This window comes from Bufo gargarizans, chromosome 6, assembly GCF_014858855.1.
Source record: "Bufo gargarizans isolate SCDJY-AF-19 chromosome 6, ASM1485885v1, whole genome shotgun sequence".
In the NCBI taxonomy this organism is placed as follows: Eukaryota; Metazoa; Chordata; class Amphibia; order Anura; family Bufonidae; genus Bufo; species Bufo gargarizans.
This window is the reverse complement of record NC_058085.1, coordinates 225,128,960-225,156,883: the sequence shown is the minus strand read 5'-3', so window position 1 is coordinate 225,156,883 and position 27,924 is coordinate 225,128,960. Positions and strand designations below refer to the sequence as shown.

Genomic DNA, 27,924 nt, shown 5'->3' with positions numbered 1-27,924 from the left:
CGGTTTCGGGGTCGCGGTCTCTCTGGCCGCTGGAGCTCCGCCTACTGGCGAGATTCTCTTGCCCAAGGAGAATCTCACCCGCTGACGTCAGACGCCGGATCCCGCGATAGTTCTCGGGAACTATCGCGCATGCGCCTGGGGAAGCCTGCCAGCAGGACTTACTCCCAGGAACAGGAAGGGAGGCCATGCGTCCCCGAGGACCCGTTCCCTGCTCCAGCCCTCCCACATGAGAGTGGGGAAAGACCCCAGGAACCGAGGTGAGGCTGGGCAGAAAAGAGTTTCTCCTGAACTGCAGGAGCGGCTTCCACGTACTTCCGCCGGACAGGAAACAACGACCGACTAGGTAAGGGGGAGGAGGCTCTTAAATCTTCTGCTGCTACGTTGTTGTCGTTTCCTGTCCGGGGCAGGGACATCCCTCCAATAAGTGCCGTTGTGGAGGCGTTCGGGAAAACAGAGGGTGGTGATTGACTGTACACACTCAGATAGGGTTACTGTCACTAGTGGGGTACCAGATGGGTTAGTTTGGGCCCTATTCTCTTCAAAATATTTATTAATGATCTTGTAGAAGGCTTGCAAAAAAATAAAATAAAGATTTTTGCAGATGACACTTAACTATGTAAAGTAATTGACATGAAAGTAGAATGCGACAGAGGGATCTGGATAGATTGGAGGCTTGGGCAGAGAAGTGGCAGATGAGGTTTAAAACTGACAAATGTAAGGTTATGCACATGGGAAGGAATAGTGCAAGTCACCAGTACATACTAAATGGCAAAACACTGGGCAACACTGACATGGAAAATGACTTTGGAATTTTAGTAGACAGCTAGCTAAGCTGTAGAAACCAGTGTCATGCATCTGCTGCCAAAGCCAATAAGATTACCAGGGTGAATTAAAAAGGGGCATAGATACACGTGATGAGAACATACTCCTGCCACTTTACATATCATTAGTCAGACCACATATGAAGTACTGTGTATAGTTCTATGCTCCTGTTCACAAGGCAGACATAGCAAAGCTGAAGAGGGCTCAGGAGAGGGTAACTAAGGTAATAACTGGAATGGGTGGACTACAGTACCCCAAAAGATTGTCAAACTTAGGGTTATTCAGTTTGGAAAAAAGATGGCTCGGTGAGATCTATTAACTATGTATAAATATATCAGGGGTCAGTACAGAGATCTCTCCCATCATCTATTCATACCCAGGACTTGACACTGTGATAAGCCAATATCCTCTGTGTCTAGAGGAAAGAAAGTTGATAAACTTAGAAGAGGATTCTTTACTGTAAGAGCAGTGAGACAATGGAACTCTCTAACGGAAGAGGTGGTGATGGTGAACTCACTAAAAGAGTTCATTTGTAGAGAGTGTAAGAATATTACAGGTTATAGTTAAAAAGATTTCTGGAAATGTCGATCCAGGGAGCTATTCTGGATGTTATCCTGCAAGTTCATCCAGAGGAAGGCAAAAATACCCCATGAGATGGAAGCCAATTTTCCATATTTTAGGCAAAAAATTCCTTCCCGACTCCAAGTCGGGAAGGAATTTTTTGCCTAAAATATGGAAAATTGGCTTCCATCTCATGGGGTATTTTTGCCTTCCTCTGGATGAACTTGCAGGATAACAGACTTTACCGGATGCAAATGTGTCTTTTTCAGCCTTATAAACTATTTTACTATTTTATTATTGGTTTTCCCACAATGTATTTCTACCCATAGGGACGCCACACGTTCCTCACTTACATCTTCCCGGAGTGTGGGCTTTAGACATAAAGGCAACCCCCTTTCTTGTTTTTATGATCCTTTCTAAACAGACTGTAACCCTGTACGTTAACTGCCGAGCCATAGCTATAATCCATCCATGTCCCAGTAATCCCCACACATTACTAATTCAAGTTCACCAATTAGTCATGCTTCTGTCATTAGTACACATAAAATTAATAGGTTTAGGGATTTTTTTTTTTTTACTGTTCACCTTTCCATATGAACTATTCCCGTTTCTCCCTCCATTCCACCCCAAGTTCCATTACCTCTCTCCAGGTCACCAAATACACTATATTCCCCCTATTTTAGGGTAGTCAACCTCCCTCTAATCCCTAGTTTAACCCCTTAAGGACACAGCCATATTTCACCTTAAGGACCAGTGTCACTTTATGTGGTGATAACTTTAAAACGCTGACTTATCCAGGCTATTCCAAGATTGTTTTTTTTGTCATATATTGTACTTCATGACACTGGTAAAATGAAATAAAAAAAAATCATTTTTATTTATAAAAAAAAATAAAATAGCAAATTTACCAAGATTCAATTGCTCTACTTCTATAATAGATCGTAATACCTACAAAAATAGTTATTACTTTACATTCCCCATATGTCTACTTCATGCTTGGATCATTTTCCTAATGCCATTTTAGTTTCTGGCTTAGAAGTTTAGAAGCAAATCTTGAAATTTTTCAGAAATGTTCAAAAACCCAATTTTTAGGGACCAGTTCAGGTCTGAAGTCACTTTGTGAGGCTTACATAATAGAAACCACCCCAAAATTACACCCCTCAAGGTATTAAAAACTGAATTTACAAACCTCGTCAACCCTTTAGGTGTTCCACAAGAGTTAATGGCAAATTGAGATAAAATTTCAGAATTTCTTTTTTTGTGTGCAAATTTTCCATTTTAATCCATTTTTTCCAGTTACAAAGAAAGGGTTAACAGCCAAACAAAAGGCTATATTCATTGCCCTGATTCTGTAGTTTGCAGAAACACCCCATATGTGTAAACTACTGTACGGGCACACAGTAGGGAGTAGAGGGAAAGGTGCGCTGTATGGTTTTTGGAAGGCAGATTTTGCTGGACTGGTTTATTTACACCATGTCCCATTTGAAGCCCTCCTGATGCACCCCTAGAGTAAAAACTCCATAAAAGTGACCCCATTTTGGAAACTACGGGATAAGGATTTCTATATAACATTTTTTTGAGGCAAGGTTACCAAAAATAGAAATTCAGAAATGTCATCTCCATTTGCCATAAACTGTTGAGGGACACCTAAAGGGTTAATAAAGTTTGTAAAATCAGTTTTAAATACCTTGAGGGGTGTAGTTTCTTAGATGGGGTTGCTTTTATGGAGTTTCTATTCTAGGGGTGCATCAGGGGGGCTTTAAATGGAAGAAGAAAAAAAAAAAAAAGGCCATCAAAATCGGCCTTCCAGAAACCATACGGCGTTCCTTTCCTTCTGCGCCCTGCCGTTTGGTCATACAGCAGTTTACGACCACATATGGGGTGTTTCTGTAAACTGCAGAATCAGAGTAATAAATATTAAGTTTTGTTTGGCTGTTAACCCTTGCTTTGTTACTGGAAAAAAAAAAGATAAAAATGGAAAATTTTCAATAAAATTGCTGTTTTGGCACCGTTTTTATGATTTTTTTTTTTCCTTGTTCATCTGAGGGGTTAGGTCATGGGGTATTTTTATAGAGCAGATTCTTACAGACGCGGCGATACCTAATATGTCAACTTTTTTTAATTTATGTTTTACACTATATCATCTTTTTATAAACAAAAAAAAACCATTTTAGTATCTCCAAAGTCTAAGTCTTTTTTTTTTTAAGCCGATTATATTAGGTAAGGGCTCAATTTTTGCGGGATGAGAGGACGGTTTTATTGCCACTATTTTGGGGGGCATAAGACTTTTTGATCGCCTGTTATTAAAATTTTTGTGATGCAAGGTAACAAAAAAATACCTTTTTTTGCACCGTTTTTATTTTATTTTTTTGACCGTGTTCATCTGAGGGGTTAGGTCATGGGGTAAATTCTTACGGACGTGGCGATACCCAATATATCAACAAATAATATTTCTGAAATTTTTGTTTTAGTGTCTCAAGTCTGAGAACCATAGTTTTTTTTATCCGATTGTCAGTGGCTAAATTGGGGAAGGGGAATATAAATGTGGTACTCCATGGAAGTGTGGTACTCCCTGAAGCAACTGTCCATTCAGAGGCCCGGATGATCGGGGCACGGGTCACACTGAGTGGTGGTGTCATTCCGTATCCCCCTCCTGTGACACACTCTGCACTTTTTTGGGGTCCGGCCCTTCTTTCCAGTATGGGGAACCACACCTGGAAAGTGTTGGCCAGGGACCATCTTGGTGTCTCCAGTTCACGAGGTACTCCGGCCTGCTCTTTCCCGGTCAGAAAAGATCAGGGCCTTGAGGACTGCCTCATAGAACTGAAGGAATTTCCCTGTGTTGCCAGTGCTCTGGGACAGCACAAAAGAGTTGTACAAGGCAACCTGTACCAAGTAGACTGCAACTTTTTTGTACCATGCCAAGGTTTTGCGCATGGCATTATATGGCTTGATCAGAGAGATCAACTCCTCCCATATATCGATTGTAGTCGACGATGCAATCGGGCTTGAGGACCGTTGCCGCGGTACCTCGCACAGGGACAGGGGTGATGAAGTTACTGTGAATTGTGGACAGTACAAGGACATCCCTATTGTCCTTACTGACCAGAAACAGGTTTCCACTGGTAAGGGCATGGGTCGCACCCCTGGGGATAGGTACCGGTGGGTAGGGAGTGGAATTTACCGCACGGTCCCACAAGCGGACGTGGATCTGGCGGCGAGGGACTGGAACAAGTGGATACTAGTATAAAGGTTATCCACTTACAGGTGGTAACCCTTATCTAGCAGTGGGTGCATAAGGTCCTACACAAGCTCTAGGCTTCGGATGTGTCGTCCAATTTCACTCGCAGTGCAAAATGGATCACTAAATGCCATTATGCAAATTAGACAATCCATCTATGCAGAGATTCACCTCTAAGCATCTCTTGCTGCTATTCCAGTTCATTATTGTTCTCCCAACCACCCGGAAACTCAACGTTGAACAATGCTGATATCTTATCAAGGAAGAAGCAAATAGTAATGGTTCACCTACTCTACTTAAATATATTCAAAATAGATATATTGTGTGGTACCACGGTAACCCATATAGTAATTGGTAGGACTCTGGGAAAATGAAAAAAAATAAAATAAATAAATATACGAGCCACAGAATAACAAAAATATGTAACTATTAGTGAACAAGTACAATACATAGAAATAAAGGATGATAGGCAGAAAAAGGCATCATCTCTGGTAGCCCACAACACCCAGGAATAGATCAATAATGGTCAGCAATATTGATACCTTATAATGCCCACGACAAAATCATGGCTTAGGTTACTTTCACACCTCCAATTTGAAATTCTGGCAAGCTGTTCTAGCAGCGTTTGTGTCAGGCCGATTCTCTGCTTGTCTATTGGAACAGCCATGCCGGAGTTTCAAACTGGAGATGAAAGTAGCCTTAGTGCGTTGTTGAATTGGGTATATTCATTGCAGGCTTTCTATAAATTACTAAACATAGATCCATGTCTAATGGTTGAAATTCTATTTGCTTACTACATTACCCTGTATACCTCCAGCTTCTTGCCTTATACCAATATAGGTAACTTTATCTATTCCCAGGTGGTGTGGGCCACCAGTGATGACATCTTTTTCTGCCTCTCATCCTTGTTATATATTGTACTTTTTAATTAATTCTTCATAATAAAGAGTTTCAGATTTTTTGGTATTTTGAGGCTGGTATTTTTGTATTTTTTTTTGTCCTACCAATTACTATATGGGTTACTGTGATGCCATGCAATATACACTACTCACAAAAAGCTAGGGATATTTGGCTTGTAGGTGAGACTTCAGGATGAACCTAAAATGCACTCTACCCTTTACAGGTGAACTGAATGTGACCTTCAGCACTTTTTGCACAACTTGCTGTTCTGTAACAAGGAGCTTAACGCAAAATTCACAACAGCTGTTTGTTCCAATAAATTTCCTGGTTCAATTAGAATTGGTACTTAAATAATCTTTAAGACAACACCTAACATAGTAACATAGTTTATAAGGCTGAATAAAGACATCTGTCCATCCAGTTTAGCCCGTTATTCTGCAAGTTGGCCCCAACAATTGATCAACAGCCCTTCGAGAAGAGTGGGATGTCATGCCTCAGCAGGCAATAAGTCAAACTGTAAACAGCATGAGATGTCGTTGTCAAGCTGTAATTGATGCTCAAAGGCTACATGACGCGTTATTCTGACTGTTATTCTGTTGTTCTTTTGATTGTGAGTCTTGTCATTTCTTCAAAAAAAATTGATTCTTCTGATATGTAAATGACGCTGTAAGGAGCCCAGAGGGGCGTTATCCTTTCTCCACGGTGCCCAGGAACGCCCCTCTGAAGTGCCGTGCCCGCCTAAGTTTGAAAACTAATAACGTCTCCAAGTTCATCTAAATCACCTCCCAGAGGCGCGGCTAAGTGCTCAACAACGCCCCCCCCTCCCCCCAGCGCCGAGCTCTGCAGCAAACACCCTGATCCTCCTCTCGCCGGCATCCCAAATCCCGCGCCGGCGATTGCCTGCGCTATGATAAGATGACTGACAGCACTGCACCTGCGCGGGATTTGGGATGCCGGCGAGAGGAGGATCGGGGTGTTTGCTGCAGAGCGCAGCGCTGGGGGGGGGGGGGGGTTGTTGAGCACTTAGCCGCACCTCTGGGAGGCGATTTAGATGAACTTGGAGGCGTTATTAGTTTTCTAACTTAGGCGGGCACGGCACTTCAGAGGGGCGTTCCTGGGCACCGTGGAGAAAGAATAACGCCCCTCTGGGCTCCTTACAGCGTCATTTACATATCAGAAGAATCGATTTTTTGAAGAAATGACAAGACTCACAATCAAAAGAACAACACAGATGGAAAACAGGTACTCTGTTAAACATGGATTCATAAAAAAAATAAAAAATTGGTAAATTGCTAGTGACAGATTCCCTTTAAACAATAACAATGATGCAACCAGCTCTTAACTTGCCCATCAAGCACAATTTACAATCCCTCACCAAGGGGCATGATGGAGAGATATTTCCCCCTGAACTTGCTAGTGATCTTAATCTCTTGCCGCAGGGTCCATCCATTACGAGATTCAGCATGATGGGCTGCTGCAGGTGGGTGATGACTGACCTAAAAAGAAAACAAAAATTTTAAAAATATTTTTTCTTCCACACCATATATTTACAGTAAAACAGTTCAAAGAAAAAGTTTATTCTGCTTTGACTGACTTTCTGCAGTGTATCTGTCTACAAATGGTATCCGTTTGCATACAGATTGCAACGGAACTGCCTGTATATGCAAATGAGCCTCTGGGACGTTCCAGTTACTCCTAAAGGGATGACTAGCTTCTTTCCTGTAACGTGCCTGGGGAATACAAGATGCAGCACCATCGAATCCCCCTAGTGACAAAAAGATTGAACTGAGTACCCCAAAGGCAGCGAGCACTGATACATTTTAACAAAATAAGGCCTCTTTCACACTTGCGTTGTTCGGATCCGTTGTGTACTCCATTTGCCGCAATTACACGCTGGATCCTGAAAAACGCAAGTGAACTGAAAGCATTTGAAGACGGATCCGTCTTCAAAAGGTGTTCAGTGTTACTATGGCAGCCAGGACGCTATTAAAGTCCTGGTTGCCATAGTAGTAATGACGTCAGAGCGCCATGCGATGACGTCATCCATGCGCGTGGGGCGCCCTGATGTCACTCTGAAGCGCCCCGGGAGCCGCACGGACGGTAAGTAAACTGCTCCCCCGCTCCCCACTACACTTTACCATGGCTGCCAGGACTTTAGCGTCCTGGCAGCCATGGTAACCATTCAGAAAAAGCTAAACGTCGGATCCGGCAATGCGCCAAAACGATGTTTAGCTTAAGGCCGGATCCGGATTAATGCCTTTCAATGGGCATTCATTTCGGATCCGGCCTTGCGGCAAGTGTTTAGGATTTTTGGCCGGAGCAAAAAGCGCAGCATGCTGCGGTATTTTCTCTGGCCAAAAAACGTTCCGTAACTGAAGACATCCCGATGCATCCTGAACGGATTTCTCTCCATTCAGAATGCACGGGGATAATCCTGATCAGGATTCTTCCGGCATAGAGCATCGACGACGGAACTCTATGCCGGAACAAAAGAACGCAAGTGTGAAAGAGCCCTAAGGCTATTCTCACGCCTTGGTCACAATCTGTTCTAAGCCTCTGTCAGCAGTTTCTTCAGATTTGACAGAAAGAATAGTGCATACTGTGCCTTAGATAATATACTTTAGTAGTAATAGTGCCCCTATGGTTCCCCTTATAGTAATGATGTCCACCTTTGTGCCCCGAAAGTAACACTGTTCCCCATGGTCCCCCAGTAGTAATAAATCCCACCATAATGTTCCCCAGTAGTAATACATCTCCTATAGTGGTCCCAGTGGTAGCAGATATCACCATATTGTCCTCATTAGTAATAATGCCCCCTATAATGTGAGCAAGTAGAGAATAAATGCCCCCTCATAGTGCCCACAGTACAACCAATGTCCCCATAGTGCTTCCCCAGTTAAAATAATAACCCCTCCACACACATTGGCCCAAAGGAAAAACTCAAATGCTTCAGTCCATGCTGTCTTATGCGGTGCAGGACACAGGCCTTTTCCGGCCTACATCCTTAGCTGTAGTGCCTGTAACTAGTGTTGAGCGAACTTGTGTTTTAAGTTCGGCGTCTAAAGTTTGGGTTATTGAAGTATCCCATTATGGATTTCGCTACCATGGACCATAACGGAATTTAGAATCCATAACGGGATACTACGATAACCTGAACTCGAACTTTAGACGCCAAACTTAAAACACAAGTTCGATCAACACTACCTGTAACCAATCAGAATAAATGGCGCGGCTGAGAGACATTACTCCCATTATAATTGTATCTCCACCCCGAGGAATATAAAGAGACCATAGCAACCAGCAATAAAACACAGCTGGCGGCTAGGACAGTCCACGTACACCCTCAACCTGAGGTGCATACCCTTCGGGTTATGTATACCACGGGTTAAGAACCACTTTTCTATGGCACCACATATTTTGAAGCTCTAATCTCAGTCACAGCAGAACTTGTCAAATCAAAAGACAAACCCGGCAAATAAACCAGACAAACTGAGGCAAGCTTCCAGAACTCATGAACGATGCTGGAAGAAAACCCACTCCAAGTAAGACTTCATTATATATAAGCAAGTAGCTCTGAACTTCAAGTCTGCACTCATGTCTTCAAAAAACTTCAAGACTCAAATATTTTCTGTCCCACAACCCTGATATTTAATACTTGCAACTCCCTACTCCGTCCACCAGAGTCCCACCTCTCATTCCAAAACAGGACTATGCCTCATATTTCAAACTAAAAGCTGTAAACAGAAAGCTTTAACCACCAGTCCCCTGAAACCCCCTCTACACTACTAATACTACTATTGTGCTTCTCCCACAACCTGCTTCACCACTATCACAGAGGAAAACCTTTGCACCATACTCTTTAACCCCTTCCCGACCAGCACGGTACTAGTATGACGCTGGCTGGGTCTTTGAAGATGGCACCGGTTCCTGAGCGGAGCAAGCGCCATAGCTGCGGGGTGCCTGCTGTTTCATACAGCAGACACCCGTGGCTTATGTTTACGACCGGCCAATGCATTGGAGTCTATGAGAATAGCAATCTAATGGTTGCTTGTTATAGTTTGCTATGGAAACTATAAAAAAAAAAAGTGTTAAAAAATGGAAAAAAAAAAAAAAAAAAAGGAAAAAAAAATATAAACATTCTAATCACCCCCCCTTTGCCCAAAATAAAAAATAATTAACAGTCAAACAGCTCCGTACACATACAGTAACTACATAAATGTTAGAGCGGTCAGAATATGGAGACTAAAAAAAAACAACTTTTTTACCCCCCAAGATTTTTTTTTATTTTATCAGTATCAAAACGCAAGAAAAACTATACATTATAAAAGGTATCTCCGGATTTGGACTAACCTATAGAATGAAAGTAACTGGTCAGTTTTATCGCAAGTCGATAATCATAAATAAATAAAAATGTAAAACTGTAAAGGAATTGCCTCCCACCCCCCCATTTGGATTTATGGTTGCACCGGGTATCAAATGATCGATACCCAAATCGACACTTTTGCATCGGTATCGCTTTGATACTGGGATTTGCCGATACTAGGCTGCGCTACGGCACAGCCTAGTATAACAGAACATGGCATGTGCGGCTTTTTTGGGGTTTTATTTTTTTTGGCATGGTATAGAGCAGGCATGGCCAACCTGAGGCTCTCCAGCTGTTGCAAAACTACAACTCCCAGCATGCTTAAACTGCCTACAGCTATCAGCCTGCAGCAGGGCATGGTGGGAGTTGTAGTTTTACAACAGCTGGAGAGCCTCAGGTTGGCCATGCCTGGTATAGAGTATCGAATCAAAATTTTGGTATCGTGACAACCCTATTTGGAATTGTTTTCCTGCTTCCCACTACATCATATGCAAAATTTAATTGTGGCTTTGGAAAGTACAACTTGTCCTGCAAAAAACAAACCTCTGGCTATGTGAATCGAAAAATAAAGAAAAGTTACAGCTTTGGGAAGGCAAGAAGCACAAAAAACAAAAATGAAAAAAAAAAATTTCAATCCAATGGCTCCCCACAATGTGATCTATTGGTGCCAGCTAAACAATACCAGTAAAAAAGGTAAAACTCTCATACCATAACGCACCAGACCATAGCATGGATCAATTGGATCAGTGAGAAGACCAAGGGGTGGCGAGTAAAGCCAGCACAGGCTATATTCATCGCGCCCCAGTCCATTCCCCGCCCCCACTTTTTGGGGGGGGGGGGGGGGAAAGAGAGTCTTTTAGTGTGGGAAATACTGTATATAAAATTAGTAGGTGACTAGCGGAATAAAGTTTACATATCATTGGTGTATGCGAGAATAACAAAATCCAAAGGGCAATGGTAGAACTACAGAATAAAACACAATCAAAAATTTGTAAGCAGCCCAAAATAGAACTAATGATAATTGCAATCCATCCCAGAATAAAAATATGCCCTCACGCAGCTCAGATGAGACAAAAAACGGTGCCTCAGAGGTTGTTTGAAACCAATATGGCGCCTGTAAACCAAATCCATCAAAATATGCGCTGCAAAAGCAAAAGGTGGTCTTCCCATTCTAGGGGCTATAATCCCTCTGCAACTGTTGCTAATACATCAGTCACTGGTTAAAGAAGAAATCAGTAATAACTAGATGATGTCGTTTCTGAAGAAACCACAGGATGGTGGCTTGAAATCTGATTGGCTGTTTGTGGCTCCACCCAATTTTAACCCAAGTCACCCAATGATTGACACTGCGAAATTTGAGGACCCCAGCCATTAACAGTCAAAGAGCGGTAGTAATTAAAATTTTCCCATATAAAACAAATGGCTAAAATGTGATTGGCTGTTAAAGGCTTCACCGACTTTTCCAAAATTCTAACCACACTAACCACCCAGTGAACCATGTTGCCAGGTTTGGGACTCTGGCTTTCATAATTGTAAGAATAAGAGCTTTTAACAATTTCTTATTGAAGTCAATAGGGAAAATCTGATTGGTTGTTTGTGGCGCCGCCCACTTTTAAAATTTGAATTCCCGTCACCCAGTAACCAAATGTACCCTGCCATTAACAGTGTAAGAATGGCATCAATTTAAATATTCCCATTGATTAGCACTAGGTAATATTTGATTGGCTGTTTTAAGCTACGCCCAGTTTTCTGAATTTTAAGCCCAGTCACCCAGACATGGCCTGTGCCAAGATTGGGGCCTCTGGCTTTAAAACTGTGAGAATGACAGTATTTGTCAATAAGTGAAATCTGATTGGCTGTTTTAGGCTCCACCCACTTCATAAATTTTGCCCGCAGTCACCCAGTGAGTAATTGTGCTAAGTTTGGGACACTTGGCATTTAAGGCCACTTTCACACTGGCGTTTATGGGTCCGCTTCGAAGATCCGTTTCAGGGCTCTCTCAAGCGGACCAAATTGGATCAGTTCAGCTCCAATGCATTCTGAATGGATAAGGATCCGTTCAGAATGCATCGATTTGGCTGCGTTTGGTCTCCGTAGCGTTTTTTAGGCGGTCACTAAAACGCAGCTTGTAGCGTTTTGGTGTCAGCCTGACGATGCGGAGCCAAACGGATCCGTCCTGACTTCCAATGTTAGTCAATGGGGACGGATCAGTTTTCACTGACACAATATGGTGTAATTGAGAACGGATCCGTCCCCCATTAACTTTCAATGCAAGTCAAGACGGATCCGTTTTGAGTTAGGCCCCTTTCACACGAGCGTGACGAATTAGGTCTGGATGCGTTCAGTGAAACTTGCACTATTTTGCAAGCAAGTTCAGTCAGTTTTAACTGCGATTGGGTTTAGTTTTTTCCACGCGGGTGCAATGCGTTTTTCACGTGTGTGATAAAAAACTGAAGGTTTACAAACAACATCTCTTAGCAAGCATCAGTGAAAAACGCATCACATCCGCACTTGCTTGCGGATGCAATGCGTTTTTCACGCAGCCCCATTCATTTCTATGGGGCCAGGGCTGCGTGAAAAAACGCAGAAAATAGAACAAGCTGCGATTTTCACGCAATGCAGAACTGATGTGTGAAAAACAACACTCATGTACTGTAGGGATTTCCCAAATGGTAGCCTTCAGATAAATACACAGTAGCCTTTTAGTGGTGGAAATCAAAGTAATAAATGTCTTTTATTGTTGGCACACCACAATTCAACAGGCGGTAGTGATCAGCTTACTTCAGCTGACACTTAAAGAAAAACAATTCAGTCTTGAATCTGAACAATCACATAGAAAGTTTTAGGGCACAGTACCGTACTCCCCACGGAGTGGATGGGGACCTTGCTTTGGCCTTTGTCTCTCGGGAGAGACCCTCTGGTTTTCACTCAGCTCCAAAAACACACAGCTACACAGAGCTCCACCATCAGCCATAATCACACCACTGACCCTGCTGGCTGACTTTTTGTAAGCCCGTCAAAACCCGGCCTGGACCATGGGGAACAGCCAACCCACCCTGCACTTTGGCTGCTCCCAGTAAGAGCCAGCCCGGATTAGCTTTTCACAGCTATGCTAACTATCAAAGTGTCCATCCACAACTGCTGCGGACATCTACACTACTGGCTCCTACTTCACCGAGGCCAGGAACCTCGGTGACACATATCTTCCATCTATGATGGTCCCTTGTGCCTTTCTACAGTACACAGACCCATTAAAATGAATAGGTCAGGATTCAGTGCGGGTGCTATGCATTCACGTCACGCATTGAACCCGCGTGGAAAACTTGCTTGTGTGAAAGGGGCATTAGACTTTTTTTTATGAATAATGCAAACTGATCCGTTATGAACGGATACAAGCGTTTGCATTATCGGTGCAGATCCGTCTGTGCAGATAAAAGACGGATCTGCCCCAAACGAGAGTGTGATAATAGCAGCAGTTTATCTGCTTTTGATTAAGGTCAAAGGCTGAAATCTGATTGGCTCTTGTGGCCCTGCTCCATTTTTTACTAATTGTGAACCACAGTCACTCAGTGACTAACATATTAAGGTTTGGGAATTATGGCATTTAACATGTAAAAATGGCAGCAGTTTTATTGTTTTCTATTGAAAATCAATGAGTGAAATTTGATTGGTTGTTGGTGGCCCCACCCACTTTTTCTAACTTTAACCCCTTAAGGACCGAGGACGTACCGGTACGCCCTATTTCCCGAGTCCTTAAGGACAGAGGACGTACCGGTACGTCCTGACTTAAAATCTGAATTCCGGCGCCGGCATCCCGTAACAACGCAGGGGGGGGGGGGTCATTTGACCCCCCCGTGTCGGCGATCGCAGCAAACCGCAGGTCAATTCAGACCTGCGGTTTGCTGCGCTTTTTGCAGTTTCTGATCCCCGCGGGAAACTTCAGAGTGCCTAAAATCAAGATTTCACCTTCCCCCTGCACGATTTGATGGCGGCGGGTGGTGCAGGCGGTGGGGGCGTTGCGGGAGGCGGGCGGTGCGGCAGGCGGGATCGCGATCCCCCGCCCGCCTCCCCTTGAATAATCGTTGGTTTCTAGTAGATATACCAGGGTGCCAGCACATTGCTGGCACCCTGGTATAAACGGCTGACATCGTTGATGCGATGTCAGCCGTTTAACCCTTTTCATACAGCGGTCCGTATGGACCGCTGTATGGAAAAGGTTAACAGTGCAGGGAGCTCCCTCCCTCTCCCATCGGGGGGCTGCTGTGCCTTTGCAGCCCCCCCGATGGAGAGAGAGAGAGCCCCCAGGCATCCCCCCCGAGAGCCCCGTTCTTACCCTTCCCCGTCTGCGAAGTTGTGGCAGACGGGGAAGGTTCCCATGGCAACAGGACGCCTGCTCAGGCGTCCTGCTGTCCATGGTGCTGAACAGATCTGTGCTGAAAGCATAGATCTGTTCAGTGTAAGTAAAATACAGTGCAGAACCCTATATAGGTTCTGTACTGTATTATACAGACATCAGACCCACTGGATCTTCAAGAACCAAGTGGGTCTGGGTCAAAAAAATAAAAAAAAAGTGAAAAAAGTTAAGATAAAAAAAAACATTTATCACTGAATAAAAATTAAAAAAATAAAATACACTACACATATTAGGTATCGCCGCGTCCGTAACGACCTGATCTATAAAACGGTCATGTTACTTTCCCCGCACGGTGAACGCCATAAAAATAAAAAAATAAAAACTATGAGAAAATTGAAATTTTGCCCACCTTACTTCCCAAAAAAGGTAATAAAAGTGATCAAAAAAGTCGCATGTACGCCAAAATAGTACCAATCAAACCATCATCTCATCCCGCAAATAATGAGACCCTACTCAAGATAATCACCCAAAAACTGAAAAAACTATGGAAACACTAAAACATGATTTTTTTTTGTTTCAAAAATAAAATCATTGTGTAAAACTTACATAAATAAAAATAAAGTATACATATTAGGTATCGCCACGTCCGTATCGACCGGCTCTATAAAAATATCACATGACCTAACCCCTCAGATGACCACCGTAAAAAAAAAAAAAAAAAAAAACGGTGTAAAAAAAGCAATTTTTTGCCATCTTACGTCACAAAAAGTGTAATAGCAAGCGATCAAAAAGTCATATGCACCCCAAAATAGTGCCAATCAAACAGTCATCTCATCCCGCAAAAAATGAGACCCTACTCAAGATAATCGCCCAAAAACTGAAAAAACTATGGCTCTTAGACTATGGAAACACTAAAACATGATTTTTTTTGTTTCAAAAATAAAATCATTGTGTAAAACTTACATAAATAAAAATAAAGTATACATATTAGGTATCGCCACGTCCGTATCGACCGGCTCTATAAAAATATCACATGACCTAACCCCTCAGATGACCACCGTAAAAAAAAAAAACGGTGTAAAAAAAGCAATTTTTTGCCATCTTACGTCACAAAAAGTGTAATAGCAAGCGATCAAAAAGTCATATGCACCCCAAAATAGTGCCAATCAAACCGTCATCTCATCCCGCAAAAAATTACACCCTACTCAAGATAATCGCCCAAAAACTGAAAAAACTATGGCTCTTAGACTATGGAGACACTAAACAATTTTTTGGTTTTAAAAAAAAGTTATTGTATAAAACTTACATAAATAAATAAAAATTGTATACATATTAGGTATCGCCGCATCTGTGACAACCTGCTCTATAAAATTACCACATGATCTAACCTGTCAGATGAATGTTGTAAATAACAAAAAAAACACGTGCCAAAAAAGCTATTTCTTGTTACCTTGCCTCACAAAAAGTGTAATATATAGCAATAAAAAATCATATGTACCCTAAACTAGTACCAACAATACTGCCCCCCTATTCCGTACTTTCTAAAATGGGGTCACTTTTTTGGAGTTTCTACTCTAGGGGTGCATCAGGGGGGCTTCAAATGGGACATGGTGTCAAAAAAAACAGTCCAGCAAAATCTGCCTTCCAAAAACCGTATGGCATTCCTTTCCTTCTGCGCCCTGCCATGTGCCCGTACAGCAGTTTACGACCACATATGGGGTGTTTCTGTAAACTACCGAATCAGGGCCATAAATAATGAGTTTTGTTTGGCTGTTAACCCTTGCTTTGTAACTGGAAAAAAAAAATTTAAAATGGAAAATCTGCCAAAAAAGTGAAATTTTGAAATTGTATCTCTATTTTCCATTAAATCTTGTGCAACACCTAAAGGGTTAACGAAGTTTGTAAAATCAGTTTTGAATACCTTGAGGAGTGTAGTTTCTTAGATGGGGTCACTTTTATGGAGTTTCTACTCTAGGGGGCTTCAAATGGGACATGGTGTCCAAAAAACTGTCCAGTAAAATCTGGCTTCCAAAAACCATACGGCGCACCTTTCACTCTACGCCCCGCGGTGTGGCCGTACAGTAGTTTACGGCCACATATGGGGTGTTTCTGTAAACGGCAGAGTCAGGGCAATAAAGATACAGTCTTGTTTGGCTGTTAACCCTTGCTTTGTTAGTGGAAAAAATGGGTTAAAATGGAAAATTAGGCAAAAAAATGAAATTCTCAAATTTCATTCCCATCTGCCAATAACTCTTGTGCAACACCTAAAGGGTTAACGAAGTTTGTAAAATCAGTTTTGAATACCTTGAGGGGTGTAGTTTCTTAGATGGGGTCACTTTTATGGAGTTTCTACTCTAGGGGTGCATCAGGGGGCTTCAAATGGGACATGGTGTCAAAAAACCTGTCCAGCAAAATCTGGCTTCCAAAAACCATACGGCGCACCTTTCACTCTACGCCCCGCTGTCTGGCCGTACAGTAGTTTACAGACACATATTGGGTGTTTCTGTAAACAGCAGAGTCAGGGCAATAAAGATACAGTCTTGTTTGGCTGTTAACCCTTGCTTTGTTAGTGGAAAAAATGGGTTAAAATGGAAAATTAGGCAAAAAAATGAAATTCTCAAATTTCATCCCCATTTGCCAATAACTCTTGTGCAACACCTAAAGGGTTAACGGAGTTTGTAAAATCAGTTTTGAATACCTTGAGGGGTGTAGTTTATAGAATGGGGTCATTTTTGGGCGGTTTCTATTATGTAAGCCTCGCAAAGTGACTTCAGACCTGTAGTGGTCCCTAAAAATTGGGTTTTTGTAAATTTCAGAAAAATTTCAAGATTTGCTTCTAAACTTCTAAGCCTTGTAACATCCCCAAAAAATAAAATATCATTCCCAAAATAATTCAAACATGAAGTAGACATATGGGGAATGTAAAGTCATCACAATTTTTGGGGGTATTACTATGTATTACAGAAGTAGAGAAACTGAAACTTTGAAATTTGCTAATTTTTCAAAACTTTTGGTAAATTAGGTATTTTATTATGCAAAAAAATTATTATTTTTTACTTTATTTTACCAGTGTCATGAAGTACAATATGTGACGAAAAAACAATCTCAGAATGGCCTGGATAAGTCAAAGTGTTTTAAAGTTATCAGCACTTAAAGTGACACTGGTCAGATTTGCAAAAAATGGCCTGGTCCTTAAGGTGAAAATGAGCCCGGTCCTTAAGGGGTTAAAGTGACAACACCCAATGACCACATTTGTGATATTTGAGGTCCATGACATCAAGAATGTGAGAATGGCAGCACTTTTAGTTTTTCCCATTTAAATCAAATAAATCTGATTGGGTGTGTTGTGGAAATTTTATTATGCGGACATTTTATCTTAGGATGTGTGTGTGTTTTATAGATTGTCATCATGTCTCTCAGTGGTAATGGTAGATTATTGTATACATGTGTTTGTATGGGGTGTGTCCATTGTCTGCACAGCCACATTGGCTGCCCCTCCCTGTCCTTTGATATGTCATCACTTCCTGTATCCTTGTCTTGGGCCAGCCCCTTTTACACCTTTTGTTTTAGTCAATAAAGGACGCACTGGGCATGGAGGAGGGGGGAGGATATGCTCAGGAGAGTTGAATGAAGATGGTAGCATTTGTGTGGTTCTCTGGCTGTAGCTGATGTAGGATGGACTTGCCTTTTCCTTACACTAACTATGATGCAGGCTGATTACAACTATTAATATTTTTACCACAACAGATGGCGAGCTCAGGAAGGAAATAATTTTTTTTCCCTGTTATCAGCAGAACTTAAAAGGAGACACAATTTAATTTTCAAAAAGCAAAAAAGGCCGGCATAAGGTAATATCCTTTTCTTTACTCTCATTTTTGAGAAAGTTTTGCTCTTTGTGAACTGAAATCTGTGTTCACCAATCTGCTGCTATCAGAGGAAAGAAAAATCTGTTCAAACAACCTATGTGGTTGTTGTCTGCCGCATCAGAGGGTGTAGGGATAAGGTAAGTGTTTTTCCATTGTGTTGATAGTACAGGGAATTGTGTTTTTTGTAACTTCTTAACTTTTATGTTACTGTGATTTTCTAAGAGGCGATTTTATAGAGGCAGCAATTGGTTTTAGCGTCTGTACATTAGAGACAGCGTTCAGAGTGGTTTTTGTATTGTTAGCCTGTAAATCACCCATAGAGTGGAGGTTTTTCTCTGGTTTAAACATAGGGAAATATAAAAACTGTTTTTATTGCTGGATATTGTAGACACCATCTTGATTTCCTTTGTGTGACCATGCTTGTCGGCCATCTTTACCATGCTTGTCGGCCATCTTTACCATGCTTGTCTGCCATCTTTAAGTTTGTCGGCCATCTTAATTAGTTTGCTATGGGAAGCGATTTAATTATTTTTGCCTGAAATGTTAGTTTTGTTGAATAGTTATCTTGTCTTTTTGTAACCTTTCTATGTACAGTTCGATTTTGTTTTAATAAGTTTTGTGCTGATATCGGTTTAGTGTTGGGTTATGTTATAGCTCATTGACCAGTCTGATACAGGAACCATTGTGTGAACATTAGTGGCAGTTTAGTGGTGAAATCGTCCTATAGTTGATGATTCTGCTTAATGTTTGTGTATCTGTGGCTGTTACACTGAATTGTAGACTTGTTTGGCATAATTAATGTGGGTATTACAGTGTAGAAAGGAGGTACTTGTAGTTCTGTGCCAAAAGTATTGGGACAACTAGTACTAGTGTTTTGTTTTTTGTAGCAACCATTGTGATGTTTGTTTTCTGGTGCAAGGAGAATGAAGGTTTATCTGAAAGCCTGAGGCCTGCACAGGGTGCTGTAAGGGAATTGCCAGAGTTATTGAAACAACCATTGGAGAGTAATGTGTCTGGGATTAGAGGAAATGTATTGGCTGTAAGCACGGAGAAGTCTGAGGACTGTGGTTCAGATAGTGGAACCGATTCAGGGATGGAGATGGACAATTTGTCTGACCCTGGAGCTGGAAGTGTTAACACAATGCCAGAAGATTCCTCAGATGAGTCTGTGGTAAGTGGACTCAATACAGATCGTAATGTGGGAGCTACTCATGCTAGGATGGTTAATGTTGTGCGCCAATTCAAATCGCCATGTGCAAGTTATTGTGGAGGGAGGCGAGCTATCCTTTGTTTTGCATGCAGGGAATACGGTCACATTGCACGATATTGTAATGTTGCTAATGGCAACAGACACAGGTATGTGGAGTACCCCAGAACCACACCTAGAAGTGAAGTGGTTTATTCAGCAAGATGGGGTAATGGTCCCAAACACGGTTCTTTGCAAAGGCAGAGAACCCAGGGACAATCAAGGTCATTTATCAGTGAAGCAGATTTTAAATCACAATATGAACGGTCAAAATGTGAAAATGTGAAGCTCAGAGAGTAAAGAGATCGGTTCTTGGAATTCAGTAGAGTTTCTAATTTTTGTGTGCCAAAGAAGGGTACATTAAGGGCTTTGGAAACCATTTTAACTTTTAAGACCTAATTTGAATAGAATCCCTCCTCCTAGGAAAAACCGGTTTTGGGACCTTGTGATGTTAAATCCTGCTTCTCTGGTCAAATGAATCTGAAGCTGTTTGGGGCTGGGCAAATTAACATTTCAATTACTGGGTGGGTAGGAATTTCTCCTGTACGGTTTCAGGGGAACCCTCCAGGACATTGATTTGTTAATTCAGTCCTATACAATGTATAACATTGTATGTGTTCCTAAGTTTTTGCATGAGTTTGGGTTTTAAGGTAAAATTAATTTTTTACTGAAGCTCAATGTAGATAATCAAGTGTTTTTTCCTTTTTTTATTTTTCAGTTATATTTGTCTATTTTTGTGTGGGTATTTCTTTGATTAATTTATATTTACATTTTTCTTCTTTTACAAATTTTTATTTTTTAGGTTTTTATTGTATATTTAAATTTTTCTTCTTTTACTCATTTTTATTTTTTAGGTTTTTATTGCATATTTGCTGCTTTTCTCTCTCTCCCTCTCTTTTCTCTGTAGATTTGGTTAGGAGTACTGGGGGTCTCATGATATTGTGTGGGAACTGTCTGAATTCAAGGGTTGCTGCTGAGAGAGGTTTTTGATCAGTCACTGCAAAAAGGGCTTCGTGTGCTGTTCAGCTTGACTATATAGAATCATATCGGCAAAGGAAAGTGAGTTGATGAGCATTTTTTTAAGGAGACAAGGTGATGTATATCACCTGGGCATACCAATAGCTATGTGAGTAACCCCATTCCCCACAGGAGTACTGTGTGTTTGTTTCCTGTGCACCCCTCGTCCCCACAGAGGGTACTGTGTGTTCTCTGTGCACCCCCTTTTCCACTCCAGGTCAATTGGAAGCCCTATCCTGTGGTCAGGTCACTATTCAGAGCCAAACCCGAGGCTGGTATATCTCATTAGGAGACTCAGAGGGCCGCAGTGTGTCGGCGAGAGCCCTTTTCCTCACACTGATTACTCCTTTTCCTGAGGTCTATCTAGGGTGAACGGAGTCCGTGTGTCGGTGCCAGAAACCCTAGGGCAACTCAGAGGCGAACGAAGAGGAGCAGCAGCCGTCCAGGCGTTTGTCGCAGGACACTGGAGGTCGACGCACCTACTTTTAGAAATTTCCGTGCGTAGGTCGCAGGAAAATTTATGCTCAAGCATGGGTTTAGGGAAAATTAGGGATCAGAAGGGTACCACTTCTGACTACTATGGGACAGCCAAGCAGTACATGAAATCCATCTATAGAGGAGGAGTTGTTAAGCCCCCTCAAAGATTGGCACCAAGGGACTGTAGGTTCAGAGTGGATCATCCCCAAAGAAGGGACCTTTGAGGTCTGGATTGGGAAAAAGTTCGTCCGTAATTTCCCCACTAGACTCCAAAGCCATGGTTCCCTCCAGAAAGCAGAACTGTGGCTGCACGAATCCATCGATCTCCAGCAACAGGACATTCAAAAGTCCCAGACAGTGCGAACTAACACTGTATGATAGAACTAACTTTCTATCATACCGAGGGGATATGATAGAAACTTTTAAATACATAAAGGGAATCAACTCGGTAAAGGAGGAGAGCATATTTAAAAGAAGAAAAACTACCACAAGAGGACACAGTTTTAAATTAGAGGGGCAAAGGTTTAAAAGTAATATAAGGAAGTATTACTTTACTGAGAGAGTAGTGGATGCATGGAATAGCCTTCCTGCAGAAGTGGTAGCTGCAAATACAGTGAAGGAGTTTAAGCATGCATGGGATAGGCATAAGGCTATCCTTCATATAAGATAGGGCCAGGGACTATTCATAGGATTCAGATATATTGGGCAGACTAGATGGGCCAAATGGTTCTTATCTGCCGACACATTCTATGTTTCTATGTCATGTACTCCCATCCCGCTAAGACTGCAGAGTCCAAGAGAAGCGCTTTTCTCTTTCTCGATCTCTCTCTCTCATCCCTCCGTCATCTCTCCATCTAACCTTGAGACGATGCACCATGCTAATCCGGCTTCTCTTCGTCCTGGTTTTAAGGCCGATGAGAAGGGGGGAAAGTGGTGCAGAAATCAACGATCTTCAAACTTTCTAACCTCTCAAATGTCAATCAATCACAACTGCCTTTTCTTTGCTGGTACTTGGGTCAGATTTTTGCAAAGTAGGTAAAAATCACGGTCGATCCATGGCCTGAATGTTCCGCTGTAACCCTTTTATTCCATCAGGTATCCCTCCAGGCAGCCCCACGGGTTATCACCTGATGTCCACCACCGGGTTCGGGAATTGCTCCCGGACCCAGACTCAATAACCAGTGTTCATTCTAGCCAACCAGGTGATTGGGTCTTGCTAAAGAAACATCCGAGGAAGGGACTAGAGCCGAGATATCTTGGGCCATTCCAGGTGCTGCTGATGACGCCAACCTCTCTGAAGTTCGAGGGACGAGACAACTGGATCCACACCGGTCACTGCAAGAAGCTGCTCAACTAAGTCAAAGAATGCAGAGTATCACTTTTGTTTATTTGTTACAAGGAGGCATTTGTTGATAGACGATATTAATATTAGCTCTGGCTCCTGCTCCTCGCTTGTTAATCCTGTATGGGTGTCCGGGCAGCTAAGCGACCCATAGATTTGGGATCCTCCAGTTGTGAGGAAGGTATATGGTTATGCCAGGTTAGCAGACACCATTGACAAGGGTCAGGCCCATACTGACAGGAGCAGGGCAGGGGCGGAGCTATGACTAGTGAGAGTCAGAATCCTTTTAAAGCCTTGGGAGGTCTTGGGGCTCACTGGTTTTCCATTGGATCCGGGCGAAAGGAAATAGGGCATTTACTTATGTTTTTTTTTGTCTCCATTCCTTCTATACGCCGGAGTGAGATGTTCCTGATGTCTAATCGACTGATATACCGAAGCCCGAACAGACAAGACGCCCTGAAGACCAAACCATTGCGCAGATGCAGAGGATTCCAAACCAGCCGGCGACCAACGCGAAACGCCACCTCCTAAGTCACCTCCCGAAGAAAAGAAGCTACGTGTCAAGATTGACTTTCGGTTTTCCATCATCTGTTTTGTTTTATGGATTCAGGACTTTTCGTAGACAAGACTGTTTTTTTTTGCAAAGAAGAAGATCAAGATTCGTCAAGGGACACTGGGGAGCATATGACAAAGAGGAGGGACTGTTGTGGAAATTTTATTATGCGGACATTTTATCTTAGGATGTGTGTGTGTTTTATAGATTGTCATCATATCTCTCAGTGGTAATGGTAGATTATTGTATACATGTGTTTGTATGGGGTGTGTCCATTGTCTGCACAGCCACATTGGCTGCCCCTCCCTGTCCTTTGATATGTCATCACTTCCTGTATCCTTGTCTTGGGCCAGCCCCTTTTACACCTTTTGTTTTAGTCAATAAAGGACGCACTGGGCATGGAGGAGGGGGGAGGATATGCTCAGGAGAGTTGAATGAAGATGGTAGCATTTGTGTGGTTCTCTGGCTGTAGCTGATGTAGGATGGACTTGCCTTTTCCTTACACTAACTATGATGCAGGCTGATTACAACTTAATATTTTTACCACAACAGGTGTTTTTAGCCCCACCTAATTTTCAGAATTTTAATCCCAGTCCTCTAGTGACTAACTGTGCCAAGTTTGAGGACCCTGCCATTAACAGTCTAAGAGCAGCGGCAGTTTTACATTTTCCCATTTAAACAAATGGCTGAAATTTGATTGGCCGTTTTAGACTCCACCCACTTTTTTTAAAAATACATTTTAACCGCAGGGTATTCTGGCTTAAATACTGTGAGAATGACAGCAATTAAAATTTTCTCATTGAAGTCAATTGGGAAAATCTAATTGGTTGTTTGTGGCTCCGCACACTTTTTAGAGTCCCCAAAATGTGACAGAAATTTTCAGGTTGACCCCATGACTAAGTGACCCAAGTTTGGCAAGTTTAACTTCAAAGCTGTAGGAGTGGCAAAAGTTTACAATTTTCCAACAAAGTCTGACAAAAAGTGGGGTCTTCGGGGGGGGGGGATATCAGTTAAAGCACAAGCGACCAATTCGGCTATGTGAGGATTAAGTGTGCAAAGTTTGGTAATTGTACTCCTAAAACTGTGGAAGGAGTAGTGTATAGAAAATATATTCGGATTGACACCAACAATATGTGGTCTGAGTTTGGGGAGTGTAGCTTCAAAACTGTGCGAGTGGAAGAGATTTGAACATTTTCCCTGTCGAAGTCCACGGCAAAAAAGACTTCAGTGGTCCGCCGCAGGGGCGCAGGGGGTGGGATCGCTTATTAAAGCACAAGCAACTTACCTCAGTATAGGTCGAAGAAGTGTGGAAAGTTTGGCGTTTGTAAACCCAAAACTATAGGAGGAGCAGCGTATAGAAAAAAAAAGGGGGGGGGAAGAATAAAACTGAACTAGATAGTTGGCTTGAAATATGATTGGCTGTTGGTGGCTCCACACACTTTTCTGAATTTTAATCCCAGTCCCATGACCAACTGTGCCAAGTTTGAAGACTGTGCCAATAAAAGTCTAAGAGCAGCGGCAGTTTTAAATTTCCCCATTAAAACAACTGACTAAAACTTGATTGGCCGTTGTAGACTCCGCCCACCTTTTATAAATTTGAACCTTTGTCACACACTGACCCACCCTGCCGAGTTTGGGTCCTATGGCTTAAATACTGTGAGAATGACAGCTTTTTAAAGGTTTCTCATTGAAGTCAATAGGGAAAATCTAATTGGTTGTTGTTGGCTCCGCCCACTTGTTCTATTTTGGAAGTGAAAGTAACCTATGACCTGATTTCTGATATTTGAAACAGCTGACATCAATAATGGCAGCATTTTTCAATTTTCCCATTGAATTCAATAAAAGAATTCTGATTGGTTGTTTTTGGCCCCGCCCACTTCTGAATTTTTACCTAATGCTAAATTGTCTAACTGTACCAAGTTTGGGGACCCTGCCATTAACAGTGTAAGATCAGCGGCAGTTTTAAATTTCCCCATGAAAACAACTGACTAAAATTTAATTGGCCGTTGTAGACTTTTTATAAATTTTAACCTTTGTCACACACTGACCCACCCTGCCGAGTTTGGGTGCTGTGGCTTAAATACTGTGAGAATGACAGCTTTTTAAAGGTTTCTCATTGAAGTTAATAGGGAAATTTTGATAGGTTGTTTGTGGCTCCACCCACTTTTTAGAGTCCCCAAAATGTGACAGAAATTTTCAGGTTGACCCCATGACTAATATAGAAGTGAAATTGAGGCACACAATTTTCAGTATTTGCAATATAGGGGATTTATTTATTTGCATGTAGTGGTATCATCCATTTGCCCAATCTGTTTCAGAGTTTGAACATTTTAATAAACCGGACGTTTCGGTCGCGCAGGACCTTCATCTGCGGTTTTATCTACAATGTAATAATCAACATGAGCTGGATTATAGCACTTATAACAATAGGGCTAAGTGCATATAAGGAGATATATATATATATATATATATATATACATACACACACATACACATATACATTAGAATAAGTCCTAAAGGTATAAAAAAAATCATATATGTGAAAAAAGCCATACATTGAATTCGGGGTATATAGAGTACAGATGTAGGACTACTTGATATGTTGGTGACATATAATAGCCAGATGGCACACGTCTGCGGAGTGATCGATATCAAATCAAGGTAGTGATTCATCTATCTCAATATGCTCTCCCGGCCTCATATTAATATTAAGGATAAAGTGGACCACCACCTGGAAGGAATGGGTGTCTGCATTTATTTTCAGCCACATCCCCATCACCATAAACCCTCTCAATGCTAGTTGCACATCACAAAAGTGCCATTACAGATAGTAGTAACTTAGAGCATACAGTGCAGACCAAAAGTTTGGACACACCTTCTCATTCAAAGAGTTTTCTTTATTTTCATGACTGAAAATTGTAGATTCACACTGAAGGCATCAAAACTATGAATTAACACATGTGGAATTATATACATAACAAAAAAGTGTGAAACAACTGAAAAAAGGTAATATTCTAGGTTCTTCAAAGTAGCCACCTTTTGCTTTGATTACTGCTTTGCACACTCTTGGCATTCTCTTGATGAGCTTCAAGAGGTAGTCACTTGAAATGGTCTTCCAACAGTCTTTAAGGAGTTCCCAGAGATGCTTAGCACTTGTTGGCCCTTTTGCCTTCACTCTGCGGTCCAGCTCACCCCAAACCATCTTGATTGGGTTTAGGTCCGGTGACTGTGGAGGCCAGGTCATCTGGCGCAGCACCCCATCACTCTCCTTCATGGTCAAATAGCCCTTACACAGCCTGGAGGTGTGTTTGGAGTCACTGTCCTGTTGAAAAATAAATGATGGTCCAACTAAACGCAAACCGGATGGAATGCTGTGGTAGCCATGCTGGTTCAGTATGCCTTCAATTTTGAATAAATCCCCAACAGTGTTACCAGCAAAGCACCCCCGCACCATCACACCTCCTCCTCCCTGCTTCGTGGTGGGAACCAGGCAGGTAGAGTCCATCTGTTCACCTTTTCTGCGTCGCACAAAGACACGGTGGTTGGAAGCAAAGATCTCAAATTTGGACTCATCAGACCAAAGCACAGATTTCCACTGGTCTAATGTCCATTCCTTGTGTTCTTTATCCAAACAAGTCGCTTCTGCTTGTTGCCTGTCCTTAGCAGTGGTCTCCTAGCAGATATTCTACCATGAAGGCCTGATTCACACAGTCTCCTCTTAACCGTTGTTCTAGAGATGTGTCTGCTGCTAGAACTCTGTGTGGCATTGACCTGGTCTCTAATCTGAGCTGCTGTTAACCTGCGATTTCTGTGGCTGGTGACTCGGATGAACTTATCCTCCGCAGCAGAGTGGACTCTTGGTCTTCCTTTCCTGGGCTGGTCCGCATGTGAGCCAGTTTCTTTGTAGCGCTTGATGGTTTTTGTGACTGCACTTGGGGACACTTTCAAAGTTTTCCCAATTTTTTAGACTGACTGACCTTCATTTCTTAAAGTAATGATGGCCACTCGTTTTTCTTTACTTAGCTGCTTTTTTCCTGCCATAATACAAATTCTAACAGTCTGTTCAGTAGGACTATCAGCTGTGTATCCACCTGACTTCTCCACAACGCAACTGATGGTCCCAACCCCATTTATAAGGCAAGAAATCCCACTTATTAAACCTGACATGGCACACCTATGAAGTGAAGACCATTTTTAGGTGACTACCTCTTGAAGCTCATCAAGAGAATGCCAAGAGTGTGCAAAGCAGTAATCAAAGCAAAAGGTGGCTACTTTGAAGAACCTAGAATATTACATATTTTCAGTTGTTTCACACTTTTTTGTTATGTATATAATTCCACTTGTGTTAATTCATAGTTTTGATGCCTTCAGTGTGAATCTACAATTTTCATAGTCATGAAAATAAAGAAAACTCTTTGAATGAGAAGGTGTGTCCAAACTTTTGGTCTGTACTGTATATCGAATGTACATTCAAGTATATAAATTGGCTTGCCGCCCACTCTGGAGTCTTGCAAGGTAGGCTGGTATAAATGTCAAGAGACCTGAAAAGAAAAGGTGTTATTAGAGTTTCTATGTAATAATAGATACCTGTTCAGACTGATGTGTGGGATAGTGGGGCGCTGGATGCGTGGCGTCTGGATCGAATGGCCGCTATTTAAGAGTGTATGGGGTTCCTGGAGGTTCCGGTCATGTGATCGGAAGTCACGTGACCGCTGGCGCAAGCGTGTGCGTTCCAGCTTTGACGTCACGTAAGCGCTGCGTTCCACTGTGATATTCTATGGGCATGGCGCTGATTAAGGTCTATAGGAAGGAGGCCAATGTGAAATATGTAAATGCATAAATGCTGCACTTATGCTTAATGTCTAGGAACCATCTGGGATCTAGTCTAAAGGAAGGGAGGGGAATAGTGGCAGAAATAATGCAGTTTAATCGGAATCTGAATAACAGCATAATGGGTATACCTAATTAGGGGTGGGAAATATGTTATATAATAAAGGTTAATACTCTATAATAGGTGGGGTAAAGGGAAATTATAACCAGGGACAGGTGGTGGGGAGGAGGGAAAGAGGGGGGGGTTATCTCACCCACACCCGTTGCAGACAAAAATAATTCTCAGCGAGTCTGTGGAAAAAGGGAATAATATTTAGATCATCTTCCTGACATTTATCACAATATAGACAAA

The 27,924-nt window shown here is 42.1% G+C and overlaps 1 protein-coding gene across 1 annotated transcript in view; it reads right to left on the bottom strand.

Annotated features, from left to right (window-relative positions):
• LOC122942438 (oxysterol binding protein) overlaps positions 1-27,924 on the bottom strand; it is a 362,440-nt gene that overhangs the window by 27,947 nt on the left and 306,569 nt on the right. Inside the window, exon 9 of the mRNA XM_044300057.1 lies at positions 6,900-7,020. Within this exon, the coding sequence (XP_044155992.1) occupies positions 6,900-7,020 (121 nt within the window). The remainder of the gene's footprint in view (positions 1-6,899; positions 7,021-27,924) is intronic.